Source organism: Lynx rufus, unplaced genomic scaffold (genome assembly GCF_022079265.1).
Source record: "Lynx rufus isolate CCGP_SWC_20201006 ecotype Redwood Valley unplaced genomic scaffold, mLynRuf1.p SCAF_13, whole genome shotgun sequence".
In the NCBI taxonomy this organism is placed as follows: domain Eukaryota; kingdom Metazoa; phylum Chordata; class Mammalia; order Carnivora; family Felidae; genus Lynx; species Lynx rufus.
The window spans coordinates 50,266,925-50,294,675 of NW_025814827.1; the positions used below are offsets into that span (position 1 = coordinate 50,266,925).

General features: G+C 35.4%; 1 protein-coding gene across 1 annotated transcript in view; it reads left to right on the forward strand.

Annotated features, from left to right (window-relative positions):
• LOC124508304 (peroxiredoxin-1-like) overlaps positions 1 to 22,395 on the forward strand; it is a 108,535-nt gene extending 86,140 nt beyond the window's left edge. Inside the window, 4 exon segments of the mRNA XM_047074689.1 lie at positions 18,828 to 18,925; positions 19,131 to 19,275; positions 19,278 to 19,426; positions 22,183 to 22,395. Of these exon segments, the coding sequence (XP_046930645.1) occupies positions 18,828 to 18,925; positions 19,131 to 19,275; positions 19,278 to 19,426; positions 22,183 to 22,395 (605 nt within the window).
• Positions 22,396 to 27,751: the final 5,356 nt, after the last annotated feature.

The window sequence follows — 27,751 nt, forward strand, 5'->3', positions numbered from 1 at the left end:
TAAATAAACGTTGAAAAAAAAAAAAATGGAACTACCACATGATCCAGTAATTCCACTCATGGGTATTCATCTCAAGAAAATGAAAACACTAACTCAAAAAATATACGCACCCCTACGTTCATTGAAGTATTATTTACAATAGCTAAGATATGGAAGCACCCTAAGTAACCAGCGATAGACGAATGGATAAAGAAGATGTGGTATGTATGTACAATGAAATATTAGCCAGACATAAAAAAAAGAATGAAATCTTACCATTTGCAGTAATATGGATGGATCTTGAGGGTTTTATACTAGGGGAAATAACTCAGAGAAAAACAAATATAATTTCACTCATGTGAAATCTAATAAACAAAATAAACAAAACAAAGCCAGACTCATAGATACAGAGAACAGACTAATGGTTGCCAGAGGAGAAGAGGCTGAGGGGGGGGGGGGGAGGATGGGGGGAGAAATGAATGAAGAGGTAAAAACTCCCAATTATAAAACAAATAAATCCTGGGGGTGTAGGGTACATCATGGAGAATATAGTCAACAATATTGTGCTAACTTTGTATGGTGACAACCGGTAACTAGATTTATTACGGTAATCATTTCATATTATATATAACCTTCAAATCACTGTGTAGTACACATGAAACTTATGTGATACTGTATTCCAATTATACTTCCTTTAAAAAAGTTATTTATATTGTTCTTGCCATATATTCATACATTTGGAATTGTCACAAAATAAAATGTAACTTCGGCATTTAAAAAGGAGAAAATAGCTACATATTTCTCAAGTTAATGCTGACAATATTGTACAGATGGCAGTTAAAATATAAGGGGGACATGAACTGAAAAAAAACCTCCAAAAACAAGTATTTTTCCTGTAAATTATTCATATAAGATAATATTAACAATAGTCTAGCTTTTAAATAGAATGTTACATTCTTGCTATTTTTTACTGTTATGGTTAATAATGTGGCTTTATATTACATAGATTATTTTGTATGTACAAAATATCACATTGAAAAATTCTCTGATATCTCCTCCTAAAGTATACACTGAATTATGTAAATATAAAAATGCAGAATCCACAAGAAAATTGATTAACAGAATCTTCCCAAAAAACACAATTGCTGAGGGAGGGGCCAAGATGGAGGAGCAGCATGGGAATTCTCTGCCTCTCTCACCTTTGAAATACAGCTAGATCAGCACCAAACCATTTTGCACACCTAGAAAATTGATCTGAGGATTAACACAACAATCTGCATAATCTGAGGCACAGAACTCAGCAGGTACACAACGCAGAGAGGTGAACTGGGGAAGAGAGAAGCCGTGGAGGGAAGGGAGCTGTCTTTGCAGAGAGAGGACAGAGAAATGGGGGAGAATACAGGAAAAGCACTCCCCCAAAAAATAGCTGGAGAGAAAGAGAAAGAGTGGAAACACTCACAAGTGACTGAACAAGAAAGAGAGAAAGGATAAAGGAGTCCAATACCATTAGGACTCTATAAACAGGAGAGCACAGAGTCAGAAATTCTGGAATTTAATACCTGGCAGTGCTCTAGTGGGAAAGGCAAATTCCCAGGAGCAGACAGTGAGGTCCGAGGGATCTGTGTTCCACAGGAGGAGAAGCAGTTCCCCTGCTAGGAGGTCATTTGGTAGAGGCCTTACGGCCACCCCATAGGCAAAGGTCCCAGCGGACCCCAGAGAACAGCCACGTTTGCTGGTGTTGGAACAAAGACACTAGGGTGCAGTGAAACCTGGTACCAGTTGTGTGTTGTGATTTACTATAATCCTAAACTGCTGCTGCTGTGTGATCGCGCAAACTTTTTCTGGGGCAAGCAGGCACCTGGCCACAATCTCTGAGCCTCAACAGCAGCGCAATTGCCTGAATGTTCCCAGATGCAAGCCAGCACCCGGCCATTGTTCTCCAAGACCCTCCCCCAGAGGGTCAGACTGGATCCAAGCTGCAGAGCCCTCAAAAGTAAGGGGTTTGGAAACACCATCTGAGATAAAATTTGGGAGGGAGGTGCTGCCTGGAAGGCTGACGGCTTGGACACAGACAGTGTAGAAGCAGGGACTGGACAGAAGCCAGAGACAAAGGAGGGGTGCTTGATTGCCAGTCGGTGAGAGCGCAGAACTCTGGTGCTAGAGACTGGGAAGCTAGGTGACGTCATTTTCACCTCTCCCATGCATGCACATACTTGCACACGTGAACCACACCTATCAGCCCCAGTAAGCTAAGCAGCGCTAACTAGTGGAGCACAGAGCCATTACACCAAGCCCCTTCCAACTGCACCAACCAAGCACTTGCCGCTTGCTTAGTGTACAGACTAGGAAGTGCTTCATAGTTTGACTTCTAGGGGAAACTGGATGTAATTTCATTCAGATTTCATTCTGTTCACTGGTCCATCTATTTTCTTTTCTTTTTTCTTTTCTTTTCTTTTCTTATTCTTGGATACAGAAGGAGAAAGCATTTATTTTTATTTTCTGTTTTTATAAAAATTTTAAAATTTTTATTACTTATTTTTTAAATTTTTATTTACTTTAAACAATAAATTATTAATAATAATTTATTATTATTATTAATGATATTAATATTATTAATTATTAATTAACTGTTAACAATAATGAATCATTATTCATTAATTGTTGATATTATTAGTACTAATATATTAAAATATTATTAATAATTTATTATGATAATAAATTAATATTTATTATATAATTATATTATTTTATATTATATTATATATAATATATATTTATTATATATATTATATATAATTTATATATAATATATATTATTATATATTATATTATATTATATATTATATAAATTAATAATAAATATAAATAATAATAAATTAATAAAATTAAATTTTATTACTTATTTTTTAGATTTTTTATTATATTTTACTTTATTCATTTCATTTTATTCTATTTTCTTATATATATTTTTAACTTTTAAATGTTTTCTTACTTTTTTCTTTTTTTTTTTCTGTTCTTTTCTTTCTATTTTTTCTCTATTCTACCAAGCTTATTTCAACAACCAGACCAAAACACGCCTAAGATTGAGCCTCCTTTATTTGATTTTTGTGTTGTTTTAAATTTTTTAACTTTATTTATAATTTTATTAATTTTTTTCTTCCTCCAAATTTTACTTCCTTAATATATAATAAATATTTTATTATAATAATGAGAAGAAAGCGTAGTATCCCTTTCTGCAGAGATAAAAGAAGTAAAATCTAGTCAGGATGAAATTAAAAATGCTGTAATTGAGATGCAATCTCGAATGGATCCCATGGGGGCAAGAATAGATGAAGCAGAGCAGCAAAATAGCGATATAGAAGAAAAATTTATGGAGAACAATATAGCAGAACAAAAGAGGGAAACTAAGGTAAAAGATCACAATATAAGACTTAGAGAACTCAGTGACTCATTAAAAAGGGATGACATCCAAATTATGGAAGTCCCAGAAGATGAAGAGACAGAAAATGGGTAGAAGTTTTAAGTGAGCAAATCATAGTGGAAAACGTCCTAACGTGGGTAAAGACACAGACATCAAAATCCAGGAAGCACAGAGAACTCCCATTAGATTCAACAAAAACAACCATCAACAAGGCATATTATAGTCAAGTTCACAAAATACCCAGACAAGAAAAGAATTATGAAAGCAGCAAGAGAAAAAAAGTCCTTAACCTACAGGAGAATACAGATTAGGTTCACAGCAGACCTATCCACAGAAACTTGGCAGGCCAGAAAGGAGTGGCAGGATATATTCAACGTGCTGAATTGGAAAAATATGCAGCCAAGAATTCTTTATCCAGCAAGGCTGTTATTCAAAATAGAAGGAGAGATAAAGGTTTCCCAGAAAAACAAAAACTAAAAGAGTTTGTGACCACTAAACCAGCCCTGCAAGAAATTTTAAGGGGGACTCTCTGAGGGCAGAAAAGATGAAACAAAACAAAAAAGACCAAAAACAAATACTAGAAAGGACCGGAGAGCACCACCAGAAACTCCAACTGTACAGGCAACACAATAGCACTAAACTCAGATCTTTCAGAACTCACTCTAAATGTCAGTGGACTCAATGCTTCAATCAAAATACAGAGGATAACAGAATGGTTAAGAGAACAACATCCATCTATGTGCTATTTACAAGAAACTCATTTCAGACCTAAAGTCACCTTCAGAATGAAAGTAAGGGGATGGAGAGCCATCAGTCATGCTAAAGGTTGCCAAAGTAAGCCAGAGTAGCCATACTTATATCAGACAATCTACATTTTAAAATAAATATAACAAGAGATGAAGAAGGGCATGATATTATAATTAAGGGGTCTATCCACCATGATCCAACAATTGTAAACATTTATGCCCCCAACATGTATACATCCAAATATATTAATCTGTTAATCACAAACATAAAGACACTCATTGATAATAATACCATAATAGTAGGGGACTTCAACACCCCACTTAAAGCAATGGACAGATCATCTAAGCGAAAATCAACAAGGAAACAATGACTTTGAATGACACACTGGACCGGATGGACTTAACAGATCTATTCAGAACATTTCATTCTAAAGCAGCAGAATACACATTCTTCTCAAATGCACATGGAACATTCTCCAGAATAGATCATATACTGGGACACAAATCAGCCCTCAACAAGCACAAAAAGACTGAGATCATACCGTGCATATTTTTAGAACACAATGCTATGAAAATCAAAATCAACCACAAGAAAAAATTTAGAAAGACAACGAATACTTGGAGATTAATGAACATCTTACCAAAGAATTAATTGGTTAACCAAAAGTTAAAGAAGAAATTAAAAAGTACATGGAAGCCAATGGAAATGATAACACCATAACCCAAAACCTCTGGGATGCAGCAAAGGTGGCCATAAGAGAGAAGTAGATAGCAAACTAGGCCTTCCTAAAGAAGGAAGAAAGGTCTCAGATATACCAGCTAACATTACACCTTAAAGAGCTAGGAAAAGAACAGCAAATAAAACCAAAACTAGCAGAAGATAGGAAATAATAAAGATTAGTGCAGTAATCAATGATGTCGAAATGAAAAACAAAACAACACAGTAGAACAGACCAATGAAACCAGGAGCTGGTTCTTTGAAAGAATTAACAAAATTGATAAACCCCTAGCCAATCTGAGCAAAAAGGAAAAGGAAAGGACCCAAATAAATAAAATCACGAATGAGAAAGAATGAAATCTTGCCATTTGCAACAGCGTGAATGGAACTGGAGGGTATTATGCTAAGTGAAATAAGTCAGTCAGAGAAAGACAGATAACATATGTTTTCACTCATATGTGGAATTTGAGAAACTTAACAGAAGATCATAGGGAAAGGGAAGGGGAAAAATAGTTTCAAACAGGGAGGCAAACCATAAGAGACTCTTAAATACAGAAAACAAACTAAGTGTTGATGGGGGGTGTGGAGAGGGGAAAATAGGCATTGGGCATTGAGGAGGGCACTTGTTGGGATGAGCACTGGGTATTGTATTTAAGTGATGAATGATGGGAAACTACTCAAGAAGCCAAGAGCATACTTTATACACTGTATTTTAGCTAACTTGACAATAAATTATATTAAAAGAAGAAAAGAAAAGAAAAGAAAAGAAAAGAAAAGAAAAGAAAAGAAAAGAAAAGAAAAGAAAAAGGAAAGGATCCAAATAAATAAAATCAAGAATGAAAGAAGAGAGATCACAACCAACACTGCAGGAATACAAACAATAATCAGAGAATATTATGAGCAATTATATGCCAATAAATTGGGCAATCTGGAAGAAATAAATAAATTCCCAGAAATATATAAACTACCAAAATTGAAACAGAATGAAATAGAAAATTTTAACAGACCCATAACCAGTAAAGAAATTGAATTAGTAGTCAAAAATCTCCCAAAAAACAAGAGTCCAGGGCCTGATGGCTTTCTGGGGGAATTCTACCAAACATTTAAAGAAGAGTTAACACCTATTCTTTTGAAACTGTTCCAGAGAATACAAATGGAAGGAAAGCTTCCAAACTCATTCACGAGGCCAGCATTTTCTTCATTCCAAAACCAAAGACCCCACTAAAAAGGAGAACTACAGACCAATTTCCCTAATGTACATGGATGCAAAAATCAGCCAAAGAGATCCAACAATACATTAAAGGAATTATCCACCACGATCAAGTGGGACTTATTCCTGGGATGCAGGGCTGGTTCAATATTCACAAATCAATCAATGTGATACAACACATTAATAAAAGAAAGAATAGGAACCACATGATCCTCTCAATAGATACAGAGATAGAAACTGACAAAATACAGCATCCATTCTTGATAAAAACCCTCAATAAAATAGGGATAGAAGAATCATACCTCAAGATCATAAAAGCCATCTACAAAGGACCCACCACTAATATCATCCTCAGTGGGGAAAAACTAAGAACTTTCCCCCTAAGGTCAGGAACACGACAAGGATGTCCACTCTCACCAATGTTATTCAACATAATGTTGGAAGTGCTAGCCTCAGCAATCAGACAACACAAAGAAATAAAATGTAACCAAACTGGCAAGGAGGAAGTCAAACTTTGACTCTTTGCAGATGACATGATACTCTATGTGGAAAATCCAAAAGATTCCACCAAAAAACTGATAGAACTGATTCATGAGTTAAGCAAAGTCACAGGATATAAAATCAATGCACAGAAATTTGTTGCATTTCTGTACACCAATGATGAAGCAGCAGAAAGAGAATTCAAGGAATCAATGCCATTTACACTTGTACCAAACCCATAAAATACCTAGGGATAAGTCTAACCAAAGAGGTGAAAAATCTATACACTGAAAATTATAGAAAGCTTATGAAAGAAATTGAAGAAGATGCAAAAAAATGGAAAAATGTTCCATGCTCATGGATTGGAGAAACAAATATTGTTAAAATGTCTATACTACCCAAATCTACATATTCAATGCAATCCTTATCAAAATAGCACCAGCATTCTTCACAGAGCTAGAACAAACAATCCTAAAATTTGTATGGAACCACAAAAGACCCCAAATAGCCAAAGCAATCCTGAAAAAGAAAACCAAAGCTGGAGGCATCACAATTCCAGACTCCAAGATGTATTACAAAGCTGTAATCATCAAGACAGTATGGTACTGGCACGAAAACAGACACTTAGATCAATGGAACAGAATAGATCACCCAGAAATAGACCCACAAACGTATGGCGAACTAATATTTGACAAAGCAGGAAAGAATATCCAATGGAACAAAGACAGTCTTTTTCAGCAAATGGTATTGGGAAAATTGGACAGCGACGTGCAGAAGAATGAATCGGACCACTTTCCTCCACCATACACAAAAATAAACTCAAAATGGATGAAAGGCCTAAATTTAAGACAGGAGGCTATCAAAATCCTAGAAGACAAAGCAGGCAAAACCCTCTTTGACCTCAGCCGCAGCAACTTCTTACTCAACATGTCTCTGGAGAGAACTATTAGGACCTCATCAAAACTAAAAGGCAACTGATGGAATGGGAGAAGATATTTTCATGTGACATATCAGATAAAGGGTTCGTATCTAAAATCTATAAAGAACTTATCAAATTCAACACCCAGAAAACAATTAATCCAGTGAAGAAATGGGTGAAAGACATGAATGGACACTTTTCCAAAGAAGACATTCAGATGGCCAACAGACTCATGAAAAAATGCTCTACATCACTCATCCTCAGGGAACAAATCAAAACGACAATGAGATACCACCTCACACCTGACAGAATGGCTAAAATGAACAACTCAGGCAAAAACAGACGAGGATGTGGGGAAAGAGGAACCCTTTTGCACTGCTAGTGGGAATGCACACTGGTGCAGCCACTCTGGAAAACAATACGGAGGTTCCTCAAAAATAAAAATAGAAGTACCCTACTACCCAGCAATTGCACTAGTAGGTATTTATCCAAGGGTTACAAGAGCAACGTTTCAAAGGGGCACATGCACTACTGACAATAGCAGTGCTGCTGACAATAGCCAAAGTATGGAAAGAGCCCAAATGTCCATTGACAGATGAATGGATAAGGACATTATACACACACACACACACACACACACACACACACACACACACACAAATGGAGTATTACTCAGCAATCAAAAAGAATGAAATCTTGCCACTTACAACTATGTGGATGGAACTAGAGGGTATCACACTAAACGAAATTAGTCAGAGAGAGAGAAATATCATATGACTTCATTCATATGTGGAATTTAAGATACAAAACAGATGAACATAAGGGAAGGGAAGCAAAAATAATATAAAAACAGGTAGGGTCACAAAACATAAGAGACTCTTAAAAATAGAGAACAAAATGATGGTTGGTAGAGGGGTTGTGGGTGGGGGCATGGACCACATGGGCAAGGTGCATTAAGGAAAACACTTGGGATGAGTTGAGCAGTGGGTGTTATATGTAGGGGATAAGTCACTGAATTCTATTCCTGAAATCATTATTGCACTATATGCTAGGTAACTTGGGTATAAATAGAAAAACAAAACAAAACAAAACAAAAAACCCACAACTGATTATTTCGACTTTTAAAATCACTTCAAGTTTCTCTAGTTTTTTATATGGTCATTTTGGACCTTTTATAAAATGCAATTCCATCCAAAGGGAAAGACAAAAGATTAGATGAAGAGTTTTTAATAACTACTTTAAAAATAACTAATTATCAATGATTTCTGAAAAATGACAAAACAGTCAGCAAATAATGGTATCAGTGTATAATAGGCAATATGAAATTTATTATATGCACAAAAAACACCATGTATAAGGAACTTTATATTTCCCAAAGAATCATAATAGGTTTCATCAAAAAATACAACTATGCTGAATTGCCCCATACTTGTTTTATGATATAGTATTGATTTTAATCACCAGAATACAAACATAATAAGAACAAGTAATATTATTTTACTGTTTGTCTCCAGCACCTAGAACAATCCCTGAGCAGATGTTCAAAATCAGTTTTGAATGAATAAATGAATTGTATCTGGAGATGATGCACTATAATCTTTTTAATGTTTGGGATACCTAAATGGTTGTAAGTCAGCTCCAGTTACCAAAATACACCGTGCTATATTTCAAATATCAATAAAAAAGAATTTGAAAACTTTCTCCTTTTCATTCACAAAATTAATGGCGTTATGTAGGCGAAAAATAATTCTGTTTTTCGTGGCCACTGTTCAATAATATTTCCATTTTGTTCTTTTTAAAATTAAGTATTAGCCCATTATAGAAGCAGAAGCCAGAAAGACATAAATCTGATATGTTCATTCTTGTTATGGATCAGAGCATGAGTGCCTTTGAGGAAAAGAAATTAAGTTACATGGTGGTGTAGTAGTGGATTGTGGGAAGACTGGAGAAGGACAAAGAGGCAGATTTTTAATCATAGGCTTTAATTTAAATCAGAAATTTCTGCTGAGAATTCCTTTGATAATTGCTTCTAATTTCTCTATCATTTGTCTTCTATGTTTTTAGCTATGTTCATTATGGGGAAGATTTTAAATTTAAAATAATTGTGCATACTGAATTCTCTATTGCCTCAATTTCCATTTCATTACATTCCTTTAATATTATAACGAACAATGTATTCTCATGCATCCAGTTATTAAGGAACATTTGACTAGTCAAATACAACTTTAGAAACCTTACATTCTATTATTTTGGTATTCTATTTTAATGCATTCTTATGGCTTTTATTGTTTTTATTATACCAGTTTTCAGATCTAATTAATTCTGCCAGCACAATACCTTGTTAAAATGCTTTGAGACAGTAAACAGTGGAGATGTATGCTGTGTGAGTGTGTGTGTGTGTGTGTGTGTGTGTGTATACACAAACGGTTTGATTATTTTAAGTGAAGTGATTGGATGTTGATACCTTAAAATGAGTAAATTCATTCAAAACAGTTAAATCTGCTGTGTGCATTAAAAAAACTATAAGATCAAAATAAAAATATCAGGAGCTCCATACAACACTACTTTTTCCTAATAATATTCAAAAACAAGAAGTACATTTTATTTTGTACTCAGGAAGATTGTAATCCAGCTTCTAGTTACAAGGAATCACCCCTTATTTCTAGATAGTATGTTAATATTGGCTATCTATTGTATTAATATGTAAGTTCAGCCTAGATTAAAACTAGCTTACAAGGCAGACGGAAGTATCTAGGCTGATACATTAGATCTTCTCTTTAAAGTGACCAGCTGTCTAGGTTCCTTCTTTCTTGTGTTTACCACCCATCAAATATTATACTTTCCCTTTAAAGTGTAAACTGGAAGTTGCACACATGACTTCCACTCACATCCAAGTCAAAGACCTTTATCAATGACTATATCTAGCTGCAAAGGAGTCTGTTAAGCAGTGTTTATTCTAAGCAACTCTGGCCCATTGAAAACTTGAGAGAAGAAGCAGCAATCTCTGCCATAAGAGGTGAATACAATAAAAGCTCACAAATTCATAAAATTAGTTTACATTTAAAACTTCTGGGGGGGGGTGTGCCTGGGTGGCTCAGTTAGTAAAGTGTACAACTCTTGATATCCACTCAGGTAGTGATCTCATGGTTGTGAGATCAAGCCCCATGTCAGACTCTGAGCTGAGCACAGAGCCTGCTTGGGATTCTCTCTCTCCCTCTGTCACTGTCCTTACCCTGATGGCTCTGTCTGTCTCTCTCTCTCTCTCTCTCTCTCTCATTCTCAAAATAAATAAATAAATAAATAAATAAACAAACAAACAAATAAATAAATATTTTAAAAAAGAATTCTAGGGTGCCTAGGTGGCTCAGTTAAGCATCAGACTCTTGATTTCAGCTCAGGTCATGATTGATCCCAGGGTCATGGGATCAAGACCCACAATGGCTTTATGCTGAGCGTGGAGCCTATTTAAGATTCTCTGTCCCTCTCTCTGCCCCTTCCCCACTTTCACACATGCTTATGTACTAAATAAATAAATAAATAAATATTCCAGTTTGCAGCTGTATAATTCAGAATCTAGAGTCTCCATGTTAAGTGATCATAACTGAATTTCAAAAAGGAAGTAAGAATTAGGAAACGGGAATTTTTTTTCAACACGGTTTTAAATCTTGCTCCAAGTAATATTAATCTAGTGGAGTCAGACTTTATTAAAATGTGCTATCCAAAAATATTTATCATTATGTTACATTGCTTTCCTGTGTTGGACACGGATGATCACCCAGCATCCTCTCTTCCTTTCTCCTCTTTCCTCAGTTATCCCAGTTTAATTCACGTATTCACAGAGAAATCCTCTCTGTGTGTGTGTCACATACACACTCACATGACAAGAACAAAACACATAGCAGTTACCTCACAATCATAAAGAAAATCAACCTGTGTGTAAAGCTGATGTTGTAGGCAGCAGAGTGGAGAAGCTCAAAGAACTTGGATCCTTGATGAGAAGACTGAGCTGTTGAAGCAATCTACCTCGATGCCATCCCTGACAAAAAATAAATTTTCTTATTTTAAACCAGCTTAAGCCAATTTTTCAGTCACTTGCTCCACAAAGCATCCTAACTGATTTATATTCCTAAACAATGCTCTTCACTACTTGCAAAAGCAATGAGCAATATGATTTCTAGAATAAACACAATTCAGAAAGACAAAATTTTAACCAAAAATTGTAAAACTTACATGGAACAGTTTCATCTATATTCTGAGTGAATTTGGATAAGACTAAAATGATACAACTTTTTTAGATGATCAAATCAAAATATTGCAATTTTTCAAAGCATTTGATTTTAATAAGAATTCACTAGAATCTGTATAATTTCTGATCTAACCATGTATCAATGTGACCCTGTGAAATTCAGTTGAGTACAGAAACACAGCCATTAAATCAAACACACATACCTATTTGTCCAGCACCAAAAAAATGTTTTCCTGCTAAGATATGTCTACCAATGTATTTTTTTAAGGCGTTTTTTGGTTTTTGGTTTTGTTTTTTCATGTGACTTATCTTTCCACAAAAAGAATCCTGGAAGCTTATCTATTTTCACAGACTGGAAGTGCTGCGTTATTTAAACGGAACTACAAATGTTCTCACTTTGCAACAGGAATTGTTCTTAAAGGGTCTTATAATAGTTAGATTCTATTGCAAACAAGCATTTATTTCCCTGACTAAAGGAAGGAACTATTGCACACTATCTGACTGGGGTTTTTTCTCAGCCTTCTTTCTTTTCTGTGACTACTATTCGTGACTTATTTACAATTTATGCTTTGTATCACAAGATACATCATTATAATTGTCAGTCCCATTTAAGGTTTTGAAAGAGAGTGAAAGAGATAGATGTTTGAAACCTCTGAATAAGAAGTGAAGTAATATTAACATGTGATTGATTGAATGTCAGCTGCTTGACTAAAACAGATGATCGATGATTTCTAGAGGGAACACACTCTGGGCTGAGATGATGTTAACATAACTAAATAAGGCCTCCTAAAGAATAAAAAGAGACATATATGGGCTACTTATAACTTACAGAGAACATAGTTCTCGGTTCAGCAATTCATCAGAAATTGGTTCCCTACGTATTAAAAGCAAGAGATTAAAAAAACGCATTGATATATCCTAGCATCCTATATATGCTAGCAAATCATATAATTGAATGATGGTCTCATATTAAAACAAAAGAAAAAGTTGATAGTACAGCTTCTTAGTTTTACAAAGGATAAAAAAACAGAAATTGTAAATGTGGATAAAGGAGAAAACAATGCACTTTTTTGAACACATGGAAAGGTCAATTTTATCCTTAGTAAACTTGTAAATAAATGATGTAATGCATTTCACATGATTAGTAATTCTTTCAGAAATTATCATGACAAAAAACCAATATTACAGTTGGTTAAGAGCATAAAACCAGAATACTGGAGTTTAAATCTTGGGCCTACCACTTATGATTGTGTGCCTTTAGACAAATTAATGAACATCTCTGATCCTCAATTTCCTCACCTGCAAGATAGGGATAATGATAATAATTGTAAAGACCTTATAGGGTTGTTAAAAGGATTAAAGAGCAAATATAGGTAATTATTTAGAGCAGCACATGTATTAAAAATGTAAACTATTATTAGTAATTCATACACATGAAAGTTGTCAATTCATTCTATACATGTAAGACACGTTAACTAAAAGCATACTTTTCTGTTTTTCTATTTCAAATTTTAATGGTCATACAAATACATGACACGTGATTCTATTATAGTCTTATTGACAGACAAATTTAAACCTGCAGTCTGTTTTCTTATGTAAATATTGATTTCGTCCAGTATATATTTTTAAATAATGAATATACTGGTTGTATTCACAAAGTATAAACATCTCAGATATCTTAAACATTTTCTTTTAAATATATTCATTACATTTAACATATTCCAACCACTTATATGGCACCTTATCAAAGATAAAAATAAATAATGTTATTTAACATATTTACATTTAACATATTCCAACCACTAGTTGAAAAATATTTTAAACTAGTATACTGAGTATTTTATTTTCCCTTAGTTTACATTATTTTAAAAAAACAACTATTTCTCTTTGACCTAAGTAAACAAAGTATTCATACATTTTAATCACATTGCTCCCAAATTAATCTGCTCCCAAAATAATATGTATTGAAGACACCATGGTATTTCCATATAGCATGTGTTTCTCCACATACATAAGTCAAACATTGTTCATAAACATCAAATATTTATTACATACCAGCCAGATTGAGGGCATCACTTGGACTCCAGGTAATTAGCCAAAGAACTTTAGAACTAAAAGGACATCAGAATATGTTGGACAGCACCCTCTTTTCACTGATGAAGAAACTGATTCCCATAAAATGACTCAAGAACAGAGAGAAGCCAAAGGCCACTGGCTTTGGCCAGGCAGAAATTTCAGATTCCTGTTCACTACATTCCACTGTTTAATATTTGCAGGGTCCCTGTCCTCAGGTTATGGCCAAGTTACTAAAAAACTTGCTTTTCTATAGAACAGCAAATGGATTTGATTCGTAAGGCATTGTTATGGTCTTTTATAAAGTTGTATTGAGACCTACAGAAGGTCCTGTCTTCAATTCTACTAAAGATACAATGCTATTAAAAGACCAGAAAAAAAAATTGGTGATATCCATAGTCCTGTCTAAAGTTTGTGATAGAATCATTATGTTATCCTGATTAAAGAAATTGCTCTCCTTTGGTCAATCTGCCCCAGCTATTATCTGAGAACATGTAATCAAAAAGTGCTGGATAACATGTTCTAACAAGAAAAGATGTAGTTGTGCGTTATTAGAAGATGGTGGCTGAAAAAAAAAACCAGTCAGAAAAAAATAAACTGCAATAAGATATTCTTGAATCCTCACGTATTTCTTGGAAGACTCACAATTTTAATCTTTTGGTCAATCAGAATATTTGTATTATCTATCTTCATTTTACTTCACATACAGTGACAATTAGAGAACAATCTTTTCTGAAGAGTAAAGAAAAGGGTTCAGCATCTACCTAATCAATCTTTTCTGTATAAAGACCAAATTGTAGAATTCGGTAGGAAATTTCACTTATTTTTCAACTGCTATTTTTAAGCTGAGCATTCTGATTAATTGCCTTAATATCCAATTATCTTTGTTAATATAAATTCAACCACAGAAAGGCCAATAATTAAAGAACACTTAAAATGGGGAGAATTTCCATACTTCCTTGACTCCAACTTGACAAAATGGTTTTTTGCTATTTTTAAGACCCATTTATATCTCTGTAATTATTGAAAGTAATATGCACACTTATATACAAATTTGGCAGAATATGAATGTTTAAATAATTTCAATATGCACAACTCTTTTGTTACTCTCCTCCTTCTTTGCCATACTAGACATACTGCCCCTTTCTTCATGGAATGTTTTAAACATTATGCCTTTGGTTCAAGGAAAAATAGGTAATATAGTTGTTGGTAATGATTCAGATTCTAGTTTTAATGGTAATCAATGTCAAATATGAAAAAATATAGGGAAAGTAGAGCTTACGCGAGGAAGTGGATTGGAGATTCCTCTAAATGTGAAATAGGAGAAGTTTGGGGATCCAGAGCAGGGAGGAGACTCACCTGTTAACCCTGGAAAAAATCTTGAGAGGGAGAGTATGAGACCCAAGAGAGGAATGGCTACGTGGTCCATCTAAGACATTTGTACCAAAGGCACAAATCAGTCAACTGAACTGATGCTAGATTGACCAATGTTCTGTGACCTAAGCACAACATAGAAGCTGATAGACCAGCTATTTGCCAGACTATCCATTCTTAATGGTAATCAGTACTAATGGATGAATAATAATTGTAATTCCCTTCCTACCTCCAAACCATAGCACAATCCTTATTGAAGCTTGAGATGGAAAACCTTTGTTTCACCATCCACTGGGTGGTCAGGCTGTGCTTGATAGAGTATAACACGAGTGCAGCCAAGCTTGAAAGGCAAATAAGTGACACCCAGGGAAGACACTAGTGCAATATTAAAGGTTGCTGAGAACAGATAATACACACACCAGTCCAAGTGGTACCGTATTTATTTGTAGCAAGAAAAGGAAGAACGTGTACACAAAATCCAATCCTTTGCAATGCACTAGTTCCCCTCGGCCAACAAATCTATTCCATAGCTATCACAGGCAGCGTGACTGCACGCATCCCAATTTTTGCTGCAGTATAAGGACCCCAATCTTTCCCCTAGAGGATATGAAATACAGAAAATTCAAGGTGTGCCTGAGGGTCATTGAAGCGTGTCTTTCAGCAGAACAAAGGAGTGCATTGAGTTTGACACAGGGAAAGATATTCCCACACAAAGTAATAAGCCCAGCAAGGTAGTGTGGGTTCCCTATCTCTTGGTAAGGGATGTACTCCAGGCCAGAGGCCCATTCTTCTGGGCCAAGCTGGGACTGAAAGACTGCATGCAAGAGACTGTCTTTCTTAACAAGTTTCAACAAGTATAGCTAGATCATGACATCATCAATTTAAGTGCTTTTTAAATAAATACACATGACGTCTCCTGCTGAAATTAAAACCTTCTGAACACACATTCAGAGACAGCTAACAACACCAACAACAAAATGGTTCCCTCCTCCAACTTCTGTATTTGCTCTTGCTCCTTTTTCTCTATCACCACGGTTTCCCCAGTTACAATTTAAAAAGCCATCCTAGTCTCCTACGCTTCATCAAACTTCTATCCAGTGTTTGTTCAACGTACGTGGCTAAACTCTATTACAATGTGATGACCACTGAGCTCAAGCCCTTCATTGGGTGAGCTTGAGCCCCCACTTCAGGTAGGCCCCGCTCTCTCTCTCTTTCCCTCTCTCTCTCTCTCTCTGCCCCTCATGGGATTCTCTCTCTCTCCCTCTCTCTCTGCCCCTCGCTCACTTGAGCTCCCTATCTCTCAAAATAAGTAATAATGATAAAAAATAAAACACTGATTAGCTTTAAAAAAATAAATATAAATATACTGGGATGACCATCTACCTGTATCTTACTTTTCTCATCATCCTTAACATCCTCACTTCTTCTCATTACTTCTACTTCTCACTACTTCTAGTCACTTCCTCTCACTAAATTCTCATTACTTCTTGACATCTTACAGTCTGCTTCAGTGGATAAGTGGATAGTGAAAAACAATAACTAAAAACTTCAAGTTTCCCCCACTCTCTGAAAGTAGAGTGCTCTTATGAAACCTGACATAAGCTGAAATGGCATAAAACGAAGAAGCAGTCACCATTGCGTAAAAGTGAAAATTCTCTCTGGCTTTCTTTTGGGTTAGTGAAAGCAGATATTAATGTAAGTCTTTCATAGACGCGAACTCTAGGAAAGCAAGGGAAACCTGTACTTGTGTTTGTGCAAAAATTCCACTGATTATGTATGTCCCCATATTCTAATAATGTTTTACTTAATATCAGTGACTCTTTTGGATCGTCTCTTTTTCTTATTCTTTCCTCTTCATCCTGTTCTAATTTTCTAACTTTCCAAACGTACCCACGCACACAGAGCTGTGTACCTACACAAACATACGTGCACACAAACACATACATACACAAACACACAGAACTGGTTCATCCACTCTGACTTAGTGATTTACAACGACTATTTTTATGCACAAAAAAATAAGACTATTATAAATAATAATAGTGTCTTTAAATACATGATATAGGTTCACCATTTTACATAATTATATAGCCAGACAGGACAGATCGCTTAGTTGACTAAATTCAGAAAATAAATGGTTAAAATGCTGGTAGTTTAAAAATAGTTGTTTGCTATTTTATTGTAGGCTATTATAATTATTTGGAGAAACTACTCAAGCTGGTGGCAGTTACTAGTTATCAATAATTAATTCCCTCTGGGCTCTAAGGGATTAACCACTTCTTAACTTCCTCTTAACGGTTTATCTGGAGCTCTTTCGTTCTACATTTCCTTCACACACACGAGTCCTCTTTCTATCAAAGAGCAATATTAATCATACAAGAATAGAAAATATTCTCATTAAAGCCCTGAAGCTCATTAGGGAAGTTTAAGTTATTCTAACACTTCCCTGATATTGTTGGATCCATGTAGTGAAGAGTGCGGACTCTCCTGCCAGTTAATTGTCTTACATGAGCTGACCTAAAGACTGAAATGCATTTTCTGTGCTGAGTAGAAGATGGAGAGTTGTAGCTATTTTTACTAAAACAACTAATTAAAATTTTCTCTGCCAAAACACTATTTTTCCTTTAGTGCTATTACATTAGCACATGCTTGTAAGCATATTATAGATATGCTTCATTTTATACAACTGATGCATTTCTGAAAAGTCAACGATATTTGGTACCTGTCTGAGGTGCAGAGAAGATTTCAGGCTAAAGGAAGCCTATGCAAAATAATTTGTTAAATAAAATATTCTGAGCTATACAGCTATCCTCAACGGATAAATTTTCTTCTAAAGTCATTGTGGGACACAAAAATAATATTCTGTAAAGCTGAAAGAGCCTTGGCAAGACAAAGACTGCATTGTAAAAAAAAGGTAAGGAAAAAGACAAAGAATCAAAAGAAATACGACAGATTTGGCAATGTATGAATGCGGGCAGTGAAAGGAGAAAGTCTCACCTTCAGAATCAACTCACCTAACACTGATTGTCAAGGAATTTCAGAAGTCATCTGAAGTAATAGTGAACAATTAGGGAAGCTGTTTAAGAAAGAGAAAAAAGACGCTTATGTAGTCTACCCAAGTGGAAAGTATACCCATAAAAGATTCCCTCTCTCACTGAGTCAATGCAGTAGAAAAGGCATTCATGAAATTAACTAAAGTGAATATCAATTTTAAAGTTCTAAGTCTTTCAAACTAAAGAATAAATAGCATGATAAATGTGAACTTTTTTTAAGTTGCAGGGCAACCACTGGATTAAACAAGCTAAACAAGTATAAATTTCCTGCAAGCCTTTACTCCTCAGAATATAAGTATTTTAGAATATATGGTAAATCTTCAACAGAAAGGGTTTTTTTCCAAATTTAAGTCACAGAAATTTTTGCTGAAAGTTTTTCTGGGATTAAAGATTAGAGCACCATAAATTATCATAAAGTTGTACTAAGATACAAATAAAAATCGTATTAAAAATGACATTAGCAAAGTTCTGGTTGGTGTGCCAACCAAAAAAAAAAAAAAAACAACAACAATTAGCTTTACTAATGCTAAAGCATTAAAAATTTAAAGCATTAAAAAATGTATGGATAGTGTCTTCTTCCTGACTGGCCTTGGTGCATTCTGTCTCAGCTGCTGATGACAAGATATCTTCAGGAAAGGCCAAAATTGGGCATCCTGACTCCAACTTCAAAGCCATGGCTGTTACGCCAGATGGCCAGTTTAAAGACATCAGGGGAGGCACCTCAGTGGCTCAGTCGGTTAAGCATCCAGTTCCTGATTTCGGCTCAGGTCATGATCTCACCGTTCCAAGTTCCGTAGATCGAGTACCGCTGACAGCACAGAGTCTGCTTCGGATTTTCTCTCTGTCTCTCTCCCAGCTCCTTCCCTGCTCGCACTCTTTCTCTCTCAAAATAAATAAACTTAGAAAAAGACATCAGCCTATCTGACTACAAAGGAAAATACGTTGTGTTCTTTTACACTCTTGGCTTCACCTTTGTGTGTCCTGCAGAGATCATTGCTTTCAGTTACAGGGCAGGAGAATTTAAGAAACTCAGCTGCTAAATGATTGGTGCATCTGTGGCTCTCATTTCTATTGCCTGGCGTGGATCATTACACCCAAGAAACAAAGAGAACTGGGACCCAGGAACATTCCCTTGGTATCAGAAGCCAAGCATGCCAGTGTCCAGTGTCCAGGACAATGGAATCTTTTTTTTTGCTTTTCTTTTCATGTTTTTATTTAGATTCTAGTTTGTTAGCATACAAGGTAAGATTGGTTTAAGGTGAAGAATCTAGTTTAATTTAGTAAAATTGGTTTCAGGTGAAGAATTTACTGGATCATTACTTACATACAACACCCAGTGCTCATCACAAGTGCCTTCCATTTAGCCCATCCCCTGCCAGTACTTGTTCTCTATAGTTAAGAGTCTCTATGTTTTGCTTCCCTCTCTTTTTTTTTCCCTTCCCTTATGTTCATCTGTTTTGTTTGTTAAATTCCACATATGAGTGAAATCATATGGTATTTGTCTTTCTCTGACTCTTGTTTCACTTAGCATAATACATTCTAGCTCCATCCACATCGTTGCAAATGCCAAAGTTTCATTTTTTTAATGACTGAGTAATATTCCATTGTGTGTATGTGTATATATACATATACATATATATACATGCACATGTACATATACATATATATACATATATATCCCCTCTTCTTTATCCGTTCATTGGTCAATGGACATTTGGGATCTTTCTGTAGTTTGGCTATTCTTGATAATGCCGCTATAAACCCTGGGGTGCATATGCCCCTTCAAATCTGTAATTTGTATCCTTTAGGTAAATACCTAGTAATGCAATTGCTGGTTTGTAGGGTGGCTCTATTTTTAATGTTTTGAGGAACCTCCATACTGTTTTTCAGAATGGCTGCACAGTTTGCATTCCCACCAAATCATAAGAGGGTTCCTCTTTTCCCACATCCTTGTCAACATCTCATTTTGTGTGTTGTTAATTTTAGCCATTCTGACAGGGGTGAGGTGGAATCTCATCGCAGTTTTGATTTGTTTTTCCCTGATGATGAGTAATATTGAGCATCTTTTCCTGTGTCTGTTGGCCATCTGAAAGTCTTCTTTGGAAAAACGTCTATTCGTGTCTTCTGCCCATTTCTTAACTGGATTGTTTGGCTGTTGCCTGTTGGGTTTGATAACTCCTTTATAGATTTGAATACTAACCCTTTTTCAGATATGTCATTTGCAAATACCTTCTCCATTCTGTAGGCTGCTTTTTGGTTTTGTTGTTTCCTTAGCTGTGCTACATTTTCTTTATCCATTTATCCATCAGTGGATATTTAGGTTGATTCTATGTCTTGGCACTCATAAATAATGCTGCAAAGAACAGAGGGGTGCATATATCTTTTTGAATTAGTGTTTCATTTTCTTTGGACACATACCAGAAGGGGAATTCCTGGATGGTATGGAATTTCTATTTTCAATTTTTCGAGAAACTTCCATACTGTTGTCATAGTAGCTACATGAATTTACATTCCTACCAACAGTGCACAAGGGTTCTCTTTTTTTCCACATCCTTGCCAAAACCTGCCATTATCTTTTTAGTAATAGCCATTCTGACAAGTATGAGGTGATATCTCATTGTGCTTTTGTTTTGCATTTCTCTGATATTCATCAGATATCAGATGATGCTTAGTTCCTTTGCATCTGTCTGTTGGCCATTTGTATGTCTTCTTTGGAAAAATGTCTGTTCATGTCTTCTGTCCATTTCTTCTGTGCAGAAGCTTTTTATCTTGATGAAGTCCCAACAGTTCATTTTGCTTCTGTTTCCCTTGCCTCCGGAAATGTGTCTAGTAAGAAGTTGCTGCAGTTAAGGTCAAAGAGGTTGCTTCCTGTGTTCTTTCCTAGGATTTTGATGGTTTCCTGTCTCATAATTAGGTCTCTCATTCACTTTGAATTTATTTTTGTATATGGTGTAAGAAAGTGGTCGAGTTTCATTCTTCTGTATGTTGTCACCCAGTTTTCCCAACACCATTTGTTGAAGAGACTATCTTTTTTTTCTACTGGATATTCTTTCCTGCTTTGTTGAAGATTAGTTGACCATATAGTTGTGAGTCCATTTCTGGATTTTCTATTCTGTTCCATTGATCTATGTGTCTTTTTTTGTGCCAGTACCATACTGTCTTGATGACTATAACTTTGTAATATAATTGAAGTCCAGAATCATGGTGCCTCCAGCTTTGCTTTGCTTTGCTTTTTCAGGATTGCTTTGGCTATTCAGGGTCATTTGTGGCTCCATACAAATTTTAGGATGTGTAGCTCTGTGAAAACTGCTGGTGGTATTTTTATAGGGCATGCATTAAATGTGTAGGCTGATTTGGGTAGTACAGACATTTTAACAATATTTTTCCATCCAATCCATGAGCATGGAATGTTTTTCCATTTCTTTGTGTTCTCTTCAGTTTCTTTCATAAGTGTTCTATAGTTTTCAGAGTACACATCTTTTACCTCTTTGGTAAGGTTTATTTTTAGGTATCTTATTATTTGTGATCCAATTGTAAATGGGATTGATTCCTTGACTTCTTTTTCTATTGCTTCATTATTGGTGTATAGAAATGCAACAGATTTCTTTACATTGATTTTATATCCTGTGACTTTGCTGAATTCATGTATTAGTTCTAGCAGTTTTGTGGTAGAGACTTTTGAGTTTTCAACATACAGTATCATGTCATCTGCAAATAGTGAAAGTTTGACTTCTTCCTTGCTGACTTGGATGTCTTTTATTTCTTTTTTGTTGTCTGATTGCTGAGGCTAGGACTTCCAGTACTATGTTATATAACAATGTGAGACTGGACATTCCTATCTTGTTCCTGACCCTAGAGGCAAAGTTCTGTTTTTCCCCACTGAGGGTGATACTGGCTGTGGGTCTTTTGTATATGGCCTTTAGGACTATGGAATGTTAAAGCTGATGAATGTAACTTGTTCAGGGCCTCTCTATCATTGATGATAAAGGCATCCTTTGGCAGATCACTGTGAATGACTTCCTTCTGGAACACTCTATGGATAAGATTCTGAGACTAATTCAGGCCTTCAAGTTTACTGACACGCATGGGAATTGTGCCCAAGGCTGCAAGACTGGCAGTGATATCATCAAGCCTGATGTCCAGAAGAGCAAAGAATATTTCTCCAAGCAGAAGTGAGTGCTGGGCCATTTTAGGGCCAGGCTGCAGTGGGTAACCATGAAGACAAGATTTCATTTGTACAATTGTCATGCTTAAAACATAAGACTTTAGGTTCAGTGCGGATGTGGTGTGGAACAGAACAGGCCTTTCCTGCAGGGGTTGGGAAGGCTGCCCTTTCTTCCTCTAGAGAGAGTGGCCTGAGCTGTGCTATGGGGCAGGACAACCGATGTGTATAGTAGTGGGGCATCACTTTAGATTATTTGTTGTTTCTATTAAACTTGAACTGAGGGGAAAAAAGAAATATATAGACAAATGAATTCTATACGGCTATTTGACATCCTTCAGATTAAAATTTGGATGAATGTATATAGTCACAAGCTTCTGCAGGCTTGAGCATGAAAAAGAAACAATAGAAAAGGTCTACATCCCAAGTATCTTTGTAGCTTCCTTAGCATATTCAAAATATCAGATACTTTGGACAGTGTTCTTTACTATTTATATACATTGCTGCTTCATACAACATAGAAATTCCTATATCATAGTACGTGAGCTACATTATAAAAGCTTCAAAGTCTGCAATTACCACCTACAGACAGGATCCTATTTTAATAAACATATATAACCAATATGAATTGTGGTCTTAGGCCAGATTTTTTCCTTAAAACTCAGATTTTGACGTAAACACCTGAGTGGGTGATGAACAATGGAAATTTGAGGAGAAAGGATGAGGAGCTGATGAGTTCAGTTTTGCCACATGGTACATTTAGGTGAAGATTTTCAGTAAGCAACTGAACTTTCACGTCTGACGTTCAAAAATAAGTTGAACTAAAGGTAAAGATTTGGGATTAACAAATGATAGAAACTGAAGCCAACAAAGCAGTGAAGATCATTCAGATGGACAATATGTAGTAATATGAGAAAACATCTAAGGGGAAAAAACACCTTAAAGAAAAAAAACTCACGGGGCGCCTGAATGGCTTAGCTGGTTTAGTGTCCAACTTCAGCTCAGGTCATGATCTCATGGCTTGTGAGTTCCAGCCCTGTGGCAGGCTCTGTACTGAGCTGGGAGCCTGGAACCTGCTTTGGATTCTGAGTCTCCCTCTCTCTCTCTCTCTCTTGTGCTCTCTACTTGTGCTCTTTCTTTCTCTCTCTCTCAAAAATAAATAAACTTTAAAATAATTTTTTTTAATTCATTATTTAATGCTTAGCCAGACAAAAACAAGAATTCCTTATAGAAGGACAATTTAACAAAGACTATTTTATATGAAAGTGCATCACATTATTGCCTTTCATCTTGAGTTTATTTTCTCAGTACTTGCAAATCACACACACACACACACACACACACACACACACAAATGCAGATTTCATCATTGTGGTTATGGTGCAATAATACCATAATAGAAAAAAATGTTTATGAAATATTTACTCTGTGCCAGACACTGTGCTAAGTGTTTTATATACATTAAATCACTTAATCTTCATAATAGCCTGTTCTAGTTATTTGTTGCCATTAATAAACTAAACCAAAACTTGGTGTTTTAAAACAGCCATTTATTATATTTCATGATGAATGAAATCCGTTTTAAAAATCACATATGGTTAGAATTGGTGATACTGTTACTCCACAATGAGTCAGCTGATGTCACTATATGTTATTCAGCTGGTGGATGGGCTGTTCAGAAGAGTCCCAGAGGTTTAACACACATGTCAGGTGCCTTGGCTGGAATGGCTGGAAAGCTGAGTTCAGCTAATATTGGTAACCCAAGCACCTACATGTGGTGTCTCCAGCATGGTTGTCTAAGGGTAGTCAAATTTCTTATATGATTGGCTAAGGACTCTGAGAGACAGTTTTTCAAGAGCAAGAATTCAAAAAGGGATGAGCAAACACTGCAGAGCTTCAGATCTCACTCCAAAAGTCCCAGAATCCCACTCCCATTGCAATCGATTCATTAAGGGCATCACAAAGGCCAACTTAGACTCAAAGAGATGAAAATTGAACATCACCCTCAAAGAGAAGGGTAGCAAAGTATTTATAGACATCTTTAATCTATCACAGAGCTCTATACGATAAATATGATTATCATTCCCTTTCATAGATGACAAAACTGAGTCCTCTGTGGTTGATACATTGCCAGGATCCCATTGTTGGTAAGTAGTTAAACCAGTAATTAAAACATGGCAGTCCTAACTCCAGTGCCTTAGCCCTTAGCTGCTGTTCTAGAAATGGTTGATTATGTATCACATTTGAGGAGCTATTTTGGCTGTCAATCAGTAGACCTAACATAAATAGTAACACTGTAAAATCTTTGGTAATTTGAAAGATGCCAAGTAAATTTTTAAAATATTTTTACATACAGAGAGTTCATAGATGTAGCAGAGGATACAAAATGTACCAACCTATAACCCATAAAAAGTTTACGTTTTAGTGGAGAGAATCAGGATAACAACCTTGGTACAAAGTTGTTACTACATATTGTGAAGTGATCCCTGTAGAATAGTTATAGCCATTCAGAGGTAGCAAATAGGCTGATTTGCACTGATTGTTTATATAGAATATGCTCTCTGCCATGACTGTCCTTCCAATCCGCTGTGCAGGTGCATGACCACCTTTAAGTTCAAACTTGAATGTCACATCCTCCTGAAGACAATCCTCAATCTTCAAACTCTGTGCAAGCTCTCTGCCCTTTGAACCTCTATTATACATTGTTTACATTTATCTCAGGATACTCAGCTCACCCTACTTTATATTAGTTATGTTTGCACTTGTCTAGGCTCTCCTCTGTTAACCAGACCATTTGTTCTACTCATCTTTTTCCCTTCTTTAGTACACTGAATTTTAAAAATGAATCAATAATTACTTGTGAATTATGTTAAATGTAAATCTAGTAAGGATGTATTGAATAGCCATTTAATATTTACAGATGTTTAGTATATGCCAGAAACTAGTTACAGAAAGGTTAATAAAATATGGCCAATGCCGAGGATGCAGAGAAAGGGGAACTCTTTTGCACTATTGGTGGAATGCAAACTGGTACGGTCACTCTGGAAAACAGTATGGAAAATTGTGGAAAGAGCCCAAATGTCCATCAACCGATGAATGGATAAAGAAGTGGTACACACACACACACACACACACATAACGGAATATTACTCAACCATCAAAAAATGAAATCCATATTTGCAGTCACATGGATGGAGCTAGAGTGTATTATGCTAAGCAAAATAAGTCAGTCCAAGAAAGACAAATACCATATGATTTCACTCATATGTGGAATTAAACAAAACAAATGAACATAGGAGAGGGGTAAAAAAAAGAGAGAGAGAAAGAGAGGGGGGAGGCAAACCCTAAGAGACTCCTAACTATAGAAAACAAACTGAGGGTTGATAGAGGGAGGTGGGTGAGGCATGGGCTAAATGGGTTATGAGCATTAAGGAGGGCACTTGTGATGAGCACTGGGTGTTATATGTAAGTGATGAATCACTAAATTCTTCACCTGACACCAATTTTACCATATATGCTAACTAGAATTTAAATAAAAACTTGAAATAAAAAAAAAGAATTGTAAAAACAAACAAAGAACAAAACAGGGCCGATGCACTTACAAGAGTCGACAATGTAGTTATCTGTTAAATCTAAATCTAAAACTTAGAGTTCAAGGATTCACACGAGTACAGTTATTGGCAACCACAACAATGTCTTGAATTCAATTTAAACTGAGAGATTTACCTAACACAAATTTTAAACTTTTATTTTTTTACAATTTACAAAGGCCTAAACATTAAGATAATATTAAAACGGACAGTACATATTTTTTGTCCAGTTAGGGGAAAAGCTCTTTCTCATCACCAAGCCATGTTATCTGCAATTTCTTTTAAAGCTCAGGGCTGAAAATAAATGCTAACATTGTACTAATATCTTTATAATATCGGCAATAGATCAATACCTTTATTAACAAAAGTATGTTACTTAAATCCTATTTCACCAATCCTTTGGATTTATCACCAATATATTTTATCATTAAGGTACTATATAAATTTAAAAATACCTTCATCAAAACTTTTAGCATGATTAATGAAAATGAAATCTTGGTGTTTTCAATTAACTATGATTTTGCAAATGAGGCTTTTTTTTTATTCTTTTTCCATTAAATCTCCAATGGTAATTTTCTAACTTAAAAATGAATACCAAAAATTCAGGGAATGTTGCATACCTTTTGCACATAAAAAAATTCTTTCAGTGGACACGATCAACTCTAATTTATCCTCTTTAAATCAGTTAGAATTGAAAGCGACCCTCCATGAAGAACATTTCCACAAATCAACCTCATCTTTCAAGCAAAAAAATATTTTTGTGTCCATTTCCCTCATCAGTGGACCTGTTCACCGCTACTTCAAGCAACTTGCTTGCTCCTATCAAAATGAAACCTCAAGAAACTCAAGAACAAATTCAGCCAAATAGAATATAATGATTATAAAGTTTAAAGAGTCAGTTTCCAAGAGGTAGTTGAGTTTCAAAAAGGCAAGCCCTTACACCAAAACAAATAATCTGTAATTGAGAAATTGAGACATATGCTAGTAAATAGGGATGATAATATGTGATAAGGAACTTCTTGGGTCTTGTTACACACACAGAAATCATGTTACATCAATAATATATTTGGTCAGAATATAAAACTAGAGAATAATTACTACCCTACACAAATGGACACCATTCTCTTTTCTATCTAACTGTAAGGTATCTAATATTCAATCCCAGTTGAAGAATGAGTTATTAACCATAAAGAAAGCCTTTACAGTAAACCTCCCCTTAAAGGTTACCTGTACTCTAGATCATCTTAAAAGAGGACACATTAGAAAATATCTACTAAGCAATGCTTAAATTAAGCACTGATTCAGGAAGAAAGGAGATTAAAACGTTTTGATCTGCTAAGAAGTATGTTTTTCATTGCAGCATTGGTAGTAGAAGCTGGTTTTTTCCCCTCTCAGTGAAAGGAACTAGGAACAAATTCACAAGACATAGGCAAATCACAATTTTTAATATTGCTGCCTATCCTTCTGAGATCAAATCAATTTTTTAAAAAGAGTAGGGAGGATCTTATTCAAAGAAAGATTATAATTTCTCACCATTATAGTCACAGTGTAATACTGCACACAGTCCGCAAAAAATAAAAGTCATTATTATTTCTCCAGTTTAAGGGTCCATACAGAAATTATACCAATTCTTACCCTTTTCAGAAAAAAAAAAAACTGTATATAATCAGGAAGCCTTACCATGATCAATAGAAATAGCACACACCATAAGGCAGTCTGTTAGTTTGTCTACCAAATGTATTTTCCCTTCATTCCTAGACACAAAACTAAATGGAATTTT